The following is an 11,415-nucleotide window of genomic DNA, read 5'->3' on the forward strand; positions in this document are numbered from 1 at the left end:
AAAGGACACTGGCTGCTTCCTTTTTGAAGTGGAATGTTTTTATCTTTATGCCTTTTTCTTGTATCTGATATTTATCTTAAAATGCCATTGCGTCATTGACATGCGGAATAGATACCATAAATGACTTAGAAATTCTGCAGATTTGCAAAGAATGTTATTTTTCTTTTATTCTCCCCTCTTCTTAGCCATGGATGTGCAAGCATTTGAAAGGCTTTTGGGACCTTGCATGGAAATTATGAAAAGGAACATCGCTACCTATGAAGAACAATTAGTTGCCCTGTTTGGAACAAACATGGATATTGTTGAACCCACTGCATGAAGCAAAAGTATGGAGCAAGAAGACCTATAGTGACAAAATTACACAGTAGTGGTTAGTCCACTGAGAATGTGTTTGTGTAGATGCCAAGCATTTTCTGTGATTTCAGGTTTTTTCCTTTTTTTACATTTACAGTGTATCAGTAAACAGAGTAGTGATTTAATAGTCAATAGGCTTTAACATCACTTTCTAAAAGAGTAGATCAAAAAAATATCGACATATTGATAAAATGACATTCTACTCCACAAAATTATGATTTGACTGAAAGGTTTATTCAGATGATTATAATATACTGAAAGTATCTGTGTTTAAGAAGATAATTAAAGGATGTTGTCATAGGTAATGTGTGTTCATTTTGACTCACTCAAATTGATATGTTATGACTGCGCCCATGTAAGAGGGAACTTAACTTGACAGTGAATCATGCTTTACAGCATGGCATCACATTCTCTTTACAACTCACTATATATAGTACGTACAATTTAGTAATGTTTGTTTTCGAGTTTTTCTGGCTTGGTAAGTTATGTACTGGCCTTGGCCTATTGGTGAAATGGTATAAAACATCATATGCAATTTAAAACCTTTTCTATTTTTGCAATAAAGTACCTTTTGACTTTTTTGGCATAATGTCAGTAACCTACATATTCCAGTGGTTTTAAGGACAGGCAGTTTAGTCATTACAATAATAGGGAAGACTCCTTTTAGGTGAAAGGTCATTATTTTCCTCACAAAGCATCTATCTATGCTTCCTTTTTCCATTTTGCAGTTCTCTGTATTTGTTATCTTTAAAAATTTGAGTTTGACATTTAATGTCACAAATTTTTTTTTTTTTTTTTTTGCGGTACGCGGGCCTCTCACTGTTGTGGCCTCTCCCGTTGCGGAACACAGGCTCCGGACGTGCAGGCTCAGCGGCCATGGCTCACGGGCCCAGCCGCTCCGCGGTATGTGGGATCTTCCCGGACCAGGGCACGAACCCACGTCCCCTGCATCGGCAGGCAGACTCTCAACCACTGCGCCACCAGGGTAGCCCTGTCACAAATATTTTTAAATGCTCTTTAAACTTATTTGTTGTCTTCTGAAAGCCTAAGGTCTTATTATATATGCTAAAAAAAAAAGTCTCCTATACCAAAAATATTTGGGGTCCTTATCAGCATGCCCTTAAGATATCTCTTTGTTCTTCACTAGATGTACATAATACAATCCTTTGCAGACATCTGCTCCCAGGGGTTTCCTCCAAGGTGGGAGAAATAAATTTTTATAATTAAAACATATATAAAGATAAAAGGAATTTCTGTCCATTCCAAATATACCATTAGGCCTTGCCACTTGCTTTAATGTCGACTCTCTAAAGTGCAGAATGAGCTCAACTGAATAGATTTTTGTTGACAATTGACATGCTTATTATTCCGCTACATAAAATGAATTTAATTATGTTCAACCAAAGGAATATATTCTTACATGATTTCTAGGCCTACATGACCCCAGTGTCTAGAGAGATTAATTCTAACCAGTTGTTCCCTTTTAAATGAGCAATTTCATTTTGGGAAACATGTTTCAAAGAAATATATACATGGGTAAAAAGATTCTGTGGCTAGTGTGGTCTTACTAGAGAATGTTTATGGTCTTGCTCGTATAATGAAAACGTGGTTAAAATATGTTAATCGGATAATGTATATATAAGAAGTATGTAAAGTATACCTTCAGCCACATTTTAGAACAGTTTTAACAATTTTGCAAACTTTCCCACAGGAAGAGAGCTTACTACATGAAGAGGACTTGTTTTCTATTTCAGATTTTAAAAGCCACGTCTGCTAAACAAAAAACACAAAGAACCCCAAATTCCTCGTTCATCATTCTGTATTCTCAATTTTATTCACTTTTTCAAGTTACCTGTTTTGCTGCATAAGCTGATTGTTAACTACAAATGCCTGTTTAATAAAGAACTCTGACCAAGGCTGTAAATGCCAGTTACATTATTTTCAGTATTGTTGGTTATATTTAAAATTTCCTTATAATAAAGCACACTTTTATAATAAAGTGTTTTCAATGAGTTTTTTTATTTTTCCGCTTGTTTCTTTAATGTGACTTCCATAGAGCACATTGTACTATGTGAAAAGCATGACAGAGATACAGCATATGTGAAAGGTAAGCCCTGGGCATCATGCAGCAAGGAAGTATGGTTCTGTAGGGCAATAGGTTTTTAAAAACCTTAACTATTGGTCATATGTGATTTAAATAGTTGTGGTATGTTACAGACTAATTCTGCCATTTAGAATAACCAAGTAAATCTAGCACACTAGGGAATTTATGTGTTAAAGTAATTAAAACACCGCAAGTTTGAGTTGTGAATGCCATTATTTAATCACAGACCAAGAGTCCTTACTATTTGGAAATTCTCTGTTGATGTTTCATTCAAGGATGCATTATGTTGCTAAGAATTATGGGAGGACACTGTTAACACAAAGGTGCTTCCCTTTATGTAGAGAGAGAGTGTGCGTGTGCGCCTGTGTGTGTGTGTGTGTGTGTGTCCTGCCTTTCGATATGAACTAGGGCTTGGTGCATATGCTTTATTTTTAATTTTTTTTAACATCTTTATTGGAGTATAATTGCTTTACAATGGTGTGTTAGTTTCTGCTTTATAACAAAGTGAATCAGCTATATATATACATATGTCCCCATATCTCTTCCCTCTTGCGTCTCCCTCCCACCCTCCCTATCCCACCCCTCTAGGTGGTCACAAAGCACCGAGCTGATCTCCCTGTGCTAGTAGGCTGCTTCCTACTAGCTATCTGTTTGACATTTGGTAGTATATATGTCTTTGGTGCATATACTTTAACATAAATACTACTTGTGACGCATGCTGTGTGAATGTGTTTGGTCCATTCTTTAAACCCTGGCTAGCAGACTATTTAAAATGCTGCAAGTGAAACATAGGGCATGAAGCAAGGAATTTTGGATTTTACTGAAATATGTAGGATTAAGTGCTAAGTCCTTTTCCTTTCTAAAACATCTTTAAAATATGGATATAATTTTTCCACATTTTTTTCAAGAAATGTTATATTTGTAACAAGGACTAGATGGCCTTTGGCATTCTTAAAGAATATGAATAATGTATAAGCCTAGAGTGGTAAGTAATACATCTGGATAAGCTGTATTATCGAGCTTAAACAACTGAAAAAGGGATTCTCTTATCTAAATAAAATGTTAATGTCTAAGAGAGAAATGGAATTATTAATACATAAGGGAGAAACAGGATTATTAACATATAAGGGAGAAATAGAATGATAAGGAACGCTGCCTTCTAAAATAAAAGTGTGAGGTACAGCCTCATGTTGAGTATCAGAAAGAACTTTGATGAGAAGAAATTGGAGGAAAAAAAAAAGAAGGAAATTGGAGAAAGAATTGAGACAACCTTACCTCTTCCACGATACTTTTCAAGGCAGCAAAACTGGTTGAGCAACTGAAACTATATAGTTGTTAGTCTTTACTGGTATTTAAAAAAAAAACACCTTGAAAATAAAATGAATAATGGACATGTTAGCAATAAGGTAAACCAGGTGTTTGTGGAGGACTTGTGTGCCCAACAATAATTATGAGAGGTTAACAATCCCATTTGTATAAGTGAGAAAAATCAATGATTCCATCAAAATCATTTACTTTGTGCATCCATGGCAGAACTCATGGGCAATCGAGGTCTCTTGCTTCCTCCTGCAATTCTTGGTCGGTCACTTCAACAGAAAACCCCACACAGCCTAAAAGTTGTGAGATAATATATTTATTTGGGGACCTTACTGAGGGCTACAGCCCAGGAAACAGCCTCTCAGATAGCTCTGAGGGACTGTTCCAAAGAGGTAAGGGGATATATAGGAGTTTTTGCTGAAAAAACAAAAATGTAGTCAGACATCAAAAGATTACTGCTAATCACACACACACACACACACACACACACATCTCAAGTTAATGATTTTAGTGCTTTTCTATGTATGGGGAGATGCAAGAGTCTGGGCTCATTGAAATTATTCCTCTGATATATATCTTAACTATCTAGGGCCAGTATCCTGTTTTTTTCCATCCTGAGTTCCCCTCAGGGCGCACCGGCATGGGTGGCACCGTGGCTGCTGGCTTGAGGGCAGGCAACATTCTTTGTTTACTGAAATGGTAGGTAATGTCTTTTTGTCCACACTCATATTCTCTTAATGATGTTATTGAGCCTAGTATATAGAGAAATGTGTGTATAAAGTTTCCAAGGAAAACTACTTGACCAACAGATCTGGGTCTTCCTGTCCCTTTTTTATGCTCTAAGTTTGTAAACGTAAAGTTGCTTAGGAAATACTGAAGAAGCATGTAACTTTTATATAAGGGAAGATGTGATGGTGGATGATGTGGAGGTAATTGTCTCCACCTTAAAAATGAAAGGCCACCTGTTAGATGTTGTTCCCAGATTCTGATTTAACCACAGCTGGGACTTGCCGTTTTCCAAAAAGATTAAAACGTCACTGCAAAATGTAATACGTGAAATGTTCAGTTAGTACCAATTATAACTGAGTCTTTAAAGTAGATGCATTTATTACTCTAAATTGTGAAACGAGCAGGACCTGTGGGGTACACAACAAAAGCCTTTTCTGTCCCGTCTCTCGTTTGTAGGAAAAGGCTTCAGCCTCCTAAACTTTCCCTGAGTTCCAGAGCGCAGATTCAATGTTACTAATTAGGGAAGTGAGGGAGTGGGAAGAAAGAAAAAGTAGTAAAGAAACAACAGTGCAGAGAAGGGGCAAGGGTCGTGGTTCCTCTTGAAGAGATACACATAACAATCTGGTACATCTCTGAGTTCTACGGGAACTAAGGTCCCCAAGCAGGTGGAGGATGGTAACTTCAGGCTGAGCTCAAGATTCCTGAAGCCCCGCCCTATTACCTCACCACCAACCAATCAGAGGAAAGTCACACCCTGTGCTCTCACCTCAAATTTTGCCTTTAAAAACTCTTCCCTGAAACCCAACGGGGAGTTTGGGGGTTTTTTTTTATTTATTTATTTAACACGGGCCCCCCCATTCTCTTTGCTTGGCCTGCAGTAAACCTTTTTCTGCTCCAAACTCCGATATGTTTGGCCTCAATGTGCATCAGGCACTTGGCTTTGGTCACAATTGGAAAAACAAAATGGCTTTTTTTCCTAGGTGCAAGCAGAAGGTTAAGAGTGAGCTGGAAATGGTCTCTGAAAGGACAAAAGCAGCCTTGACTCTTGACTGTGACAACCCAGAAGTGAAACCCTCTATGTTTTCTATTTCACATAAAAAAAAACTTACAGAGTAGAACCCTCGAGTGAGTTTATGAGCAGTAAATATGCCCAGGCAAAATCTTGGATAGAGTTGCTTCTAACTGCTGATTTTCCATCTCTGCCTTAAAACCTACCACAGTCCCTGCTGAGGAACAAGAGAGTGAGCTGTGTATCACTAGAACTGCACTGCATCTTTTAGGCCGAAAGCTGACATTTAATACAAGTGGAACTCTCTTTACAAAATGACTGTATTCTTGAAATGTATACGAATGGCATTTTTTAAAGCCAAATAATATCTTAATTATCTTAGGAGAGGTGTTCCCTGTAAAGACATCTTTGGCAAATCTTTTAATTGCCCTTTAAAGCTGAACTGAAATATCTTCCATATTTTTATTACTATAGCACACATTTTGATATGCTATGTAACCTGAAGGAGTTGGCGTGTATTAATGAGACAAATACTGTCTGCCTTTGTGTGATTGGCACCGTGAGGGAATCAAAATGAATTATAAGAGTGCTTACACACATAAGATGAGATCTGTTCTCAAAAAATAGTGATGAATCTACACAGCAAGTGACACATAAAGCACGTGGAAGCTTTTTAACGGGGTCAACATTCAAAACAACATATAACCTACAGCATAACATATGATACACTATAAACTAATATGAAAATTCATGCTGCTTATTTTCTCCTTTTATTCACCTGTTCAGCAGGTATCTCTTTATGCCTGGACAAAACGATGCATACGATATGGACCAGACAGAAAGATGCATAAGAAATATGGAAGGAAGAAATAATGTGAATTTGGGGGGAGCTAAATGTAAGCAAAAATGTTAATTGTAGCACATTTAAATATATATTACTCCTATGATCTTAATTGCTTTTTATCAGAGTTGTCTCTAAAATGAGCTACATCTTACTGGCAACTAAAAGAAAATATCAATACATAGAGAAAGGCCTAGGATACCAAACAGACATAAAAGAAACTGTGTGGAAGTTTGTGTTTAGATACAGGAATTATCTATTCTAGAAAATTTGCAATGAAAGACCTGAGAACTGTCCTTTGAGCCGATGAAAACCGTTACATTTCTGCTTCTTGATTTTATAAAGTGAAAGTGGGATTAAATAGAATTGTTGCAGGACTTCCCTGGCGGTCCAGTGGTTAAGACTTCACCTTTAATGCAGGGAGTGAGGGTTCAGTCCCTGGTTGGGGAGCTAAGATCCCACATACCTCTTGGCCAATAAATCAAAACATTAAAAATATATATATATATATAGTAACAAATTCAATAAAGACTTTAAAAATGGTCCACATGAAAAACAATTTTTTAAATAGAATTGTTGCCTTCTCTAATACATTTTCAGTAATACTAAATTGCACAACTTACAAAAACTTTTTGAGGGCTGAGGACACCCATGTTTATTTCTCTAGACTTGGCTGTCCTAAACACCAAATACGTTCAGCTGCTTCCAGGAACTGTGTAAACAACTTTCCTGCCTGCACAGCGAGCTCATCATCTGAACTTGACCCCATCCTTTCCCCTTCTCCCAGTGCCCATCTCTCTTCTTTCCAACATTCCCTATCTGTCAATAGCATTGACAATAGCACTGACACACCACAGATATCCCAGCCAGAAACCCTACCCATCTCAGAAACCCAACAATTCTTCTTTTTAAATTTTTTATTGCGGTAACATTGGTTTATAACATTATATGTTTCATATGTACAACATATTTCTACTTTGGAATACACTACAGCGTGCTCACCACCAAAAACTTAGTTTCCATCTGTCACCATACAGTTGATCCCCTTAACCCATTTTTCCCTCCCCCCACTGTGCCCCTTTCCCTCTAGTAACCACTACTCTGTTCTCTGTATCTGTGTGTTCCAACAATCCTTGATTCTTCCTCCTATTGGTGATTGTGTTATGTCACCCACCCACATATCAACCACTGAAGAAAGGTCTTGCTTTATGGTCATGTGAGTAAAATCTAAACTTTTAATTGCATCAAAAATTACAAACACAAGAGACATATTTCTCAGTTCTGAAATGGCCCTCATCATTTAATTCCCAGGCAATTCCTTACAATTAGAGTTTACCTGAGTACTTTGAACTAAGATAATTATAAAATTAGCTCATTTTATAAAGTATACTAAGATATATGGAAGGATATTTGTATAAGAGTTTAAATAATCTGCCAAGAAAGATATTACCTGAAAAGTTTGGGCACTTAACTATTTTAGTCCATCTATGTGCTCCATTTTCTAATTTAAGTACTTCATTTGAATGATTTCATTACCTTTTAACATTTTGAAGAGCGATTTTTTTTTTTTTTTTTTTTTTTTTTTGGCCACACTGAGAGGCTTGGGGAAGAGGGAGGGGCGTGGAGTGCAGGGGAGTGGAAAGCGCGGAGACCTAACCACTGCGCCACCAGGGAATTCCCCCAACAGCAATATTTTAAATATTTAAGCAGTGCCATGTGCTTTACCTCCTACCTTTCTTAGTCCAGCAAAGTAGTCATTGGTGTACCAAATGTGGTGGAATCCAGGGAAATATATTGTTTAATTTCACCCCTAAATAGGATTTATCTAGTTTTTTTTTTTAACTAACAAACTAGAACTTGATGTTTCTTTATAAAGAGAGAAGTATTTTACAAACTGCTGAAAAGACATTTGGATGTTAGCAGACAACTTCTTGACCTATCTGGGCATAGTTTATGTGTAATATGTGTGTGTGTATATGATATCTGTCTAAGCAAAAGTAGGTGCTATTTAAAGAAACTGATTTTTTTTTTTTTTTTTGCTGTACGCGGGCCTCTCACTGCTGTGGCCTCTCCCGTTGCGGAGCACAGGCTCCGGACACACAGGCTCCGCGGCCATGGCTCGCGGGCCCAGCCGCTGCGCGGCATGTGGGATCTTCCGGGATAGGGGCACGAACCCGTGTCCCCTGCATCGGCAGGCGGACTCTCAACCACTGCGCCACCAGGGAAGCCCTAGAAACTGATTTTTTAATGTCAGTTTTATCATGGAAGCATCTTATGAACAGATGTTCTTTAATATATACATATAAAGATTTTATATCCATTATATAAAATATAAACCTCATTTTATATTTTATTATATATAAATAATATATAAGTGATACAAAAATTCTTTATATCTGTTTTAGTGAGAGTAGAATTTACATATGTAAAGATTTCTAAGGAGATCTTACTGGTTTTGTACTTTGATCTTTATTCTGGCTTAGGAGTCGGCTGGTTTTGTTAGCCATCCAAGAATGAATGATGATGTTCCTGTTAAATATACATAAGGTACTAATGTAGGCATTTAGTTTCCCAGGAGAGTCAGAAGACAGGACTAATTGTCCACTTAGAGGTATAGAGATTCTAACACTGATATTTAATCAGTTGTGACTGAACTATGAGAATTTTACTCTTCTATTTAATGACTTGGACAAAAACGAGAGTATGTGAAAATATTTTATATCTTTGTATCCTTATCAACTAGCACAGTGGTCAACCAATAGTAGGCACTGAATAAATATTTTTGAATGAATGGATGGAAAAACCTTTACAGGGCTATTAAAAGATAATCATTTCTAATAATGTACAATAGCTTGATCTGTAGGTGAAGTTACTCTTCCCATCTTCTGTAGGTGAAGTTATTCTTCCCATCATCCCATTTATTCCACAAATAAAAATATCTCCACTAAGGCTTTTAGTAAACGCTTTCAATTAAAAAACCTTTTAAAATAAGTTAAGGTTCAGCCAAAAGTAGATCTCATGGTTTATACAGTGAAGGAGAGTAAGGAGTGGCACCAGCTCTTGAGAGTTCGTTTTTGGGGGAGGGAAAGCTTTTTAGTTTCCTGGAGCGAGTTACTCATAAATAGCTCAGATTTTAGTTTTCAGTGATCAGGTGAATTCCATGGATTTTTCTTTCTGTCAAGAAATTAAACACTGGAGTTCGTATTTTCAATTTTTCAATTCTGGGGCACAATGACCCTCCACTGTTAAAAAAAAAAAAAAAAGGAAGAAAATAGAAAATAAAAATACACAGATAGCAGGGCCACATTCGAGTCCTGGGGTCACTTCATTAATCTCTGAATGATAGTAAATACAAATCTTGTCCTTTTTACTCAGGGAAAAATTTAGGCATTTTATTGGTCCTCTGAATTACAAAAAAATGTTTGATTACTATTTGTGAATACAGAAAGTGAATCTTTGATCACATGGTAGGGAGGACTATTCCATAATTTCCCTTTAAGGATTCGAACAGAGAATCCCTAAGAGAATTTGGAAACCTGTTGCAATATGGGAAAGTTATTTTGGATTTCCAGATTTGTTATGTGGGTTTCAGATAGATTTAAAAATTCAGGAAATGTAGGGGGTTTGAAGGAATAACCAGCTAGGATTTAAGGCTCCTTTCCAGAAGTTTGACTTTATAGATTTCTCACTAATATGTTTGCTGCTCTTAATTTTAAGCATACATATAGTGATCTAAAGATGTAAAACCTAAAGCATAGCTTAAATGGTTAAACACTAAAGGTTCAAAGGAAAAAAGGTGAATAATGCCTTTGTAATGGGAATGGTAAAAACATCAATTATAGACTAGGGACTGGACAGCCTTATTTAAAGTGAAGGTAACTATAAAGCCAGAGAAGCCATCCTCCTCGGGTGAGTCAGAGCATTAGTAACTTGAGGAACTCCTAGTGAAAACGAAGTGGGAAGACATTCTTCTTTCATCAATGGGAAGACCTCTGGAGAGGAAAACTGGTTAACAAAAACTCACCAGAGAAATTCAGATAACGATTCACAAATTAAATCAGTTTAAGTCACACATTATACCCCTCTGATTACCTTAAACAACGAGCAAGCTGGTCAATATGGAAAACATCGCTTTGACTTCCCTTAATTCCAAAGTCAATAGTAATCGCCCCTCGCCCCTCCCGCCCCGAGCTTTGTAAATTCTCCAGACCCCGAGCTTCTCTCTCACAGTTCATCCCCAAGCCTCTCGGTGCCTGGCACGTAGCCGGCATTCAAAAAATCTTGGGTGAAACTGAACAGAGTTGGCAGAGAAATCTCAAGCTGCTGTCCAGGGAGGGGCGAGGCCAGGCTCAGGATAAAAGAATGCTAAGTCTTCCCACTGGAGCCCAGCACCACCTTTATTATCCCCACTATGCCTGGGGCCGTGATTTGTGGGTGACTGGGTCCCCCACGAGGCAGCGCTGCTTCCGCTTGTGCAGTCATCTCCTTCCCCTCGCACTAAAACAATACCTTGGCCTCCTGCCAAACTTTGAGCAGCGAGCGACTCTGGCTGTTTATGGCCCGGAATGGGTGCTGCGAGAGGTTTGGGGCGGCTCTCAAGTGCTAGCAGAGGAAGAGAAGAGGCCAAAGCTCTAAAACACTCACTTCCTCCGCCCCCTCCCTTTTGTCCCAGACACCAAAACAAACGAGCTGATACACGTGTCCCTATGACTCTTGTTTACTATCAAGCCTGCACTGTGCATGCGCTTCTGGGATATGTAGTCCAATCGGTTCCTTCGATGTGCAGTTCCCAAGAGGAACGCAGCTAGGCCGAGACTACGAACCCACAATCCATTTCGCGGGCAAAGTTTGGCTCGGGTCCCGGCAGTCTCGGCAGCAATCCAATCGGAAGCGCTCACCCTAGTGATTGACACGCCATCTTCTCCACTAAACACAACACAAAAGTCAATACAAGCCCGCCCCCCGAGACGGACCACGGTATCACCCAATGGGAAAGGGAAAGGATCGAATGGCAATTCCACAGACCAATAAGAGGGCGAAGGAGCTGGGAGGAGGCTCCAC

At 38.3% G+C, this 11,415-nt stretch overlaps 1 protein-coding gene across 2 annotated transcripts in view; it reads left to right on the forward strand.

Annotated features, from left to right (window-relative positions):
* Positions 1 to 2,366, forward strand: part of PRKAR2B (protein kinase cAMP-dependent type II regulatory subunit beta) — a 114,172-nt gene extending 111,806 nt beyond the window's left edge. Inside the window, exons 11-12 of one of the 2 annotated variants that reach the window (XM_081243895.1) lie at positions 186 to 326; positions 2,066 to 2,366. In XM_081243895.1, the coding sequence (XP_081100021.1) occupies positions 186 to 319 (134 nt within the window). In that variant the 3' untranslated portion in view covers positions 320 to 326; positions 2,066 to 2,366. Of the gene's footprint in view, positions 1 to 185 lie in introns of both variants that reach the window. The other variant, XM_081243894.1, reaches the window with a different exon arrangement.
* The last annotated feature ends 9,049 nt before the right edge of the window (positions 2,367 to 11,415 follow it).

This window comes from Mesoplodon bidens (genome assembly GCF_964165515.1).
Source record: "Mesoplodon bidens genome assembly, chromosome: 9".
Lineage (NCBI taxonomy): Eukaryota > Metazoa > Chordata > Mammalia > Artiodactyla > Ziphiidae > Mesoplodon > Mesoplodon bidens.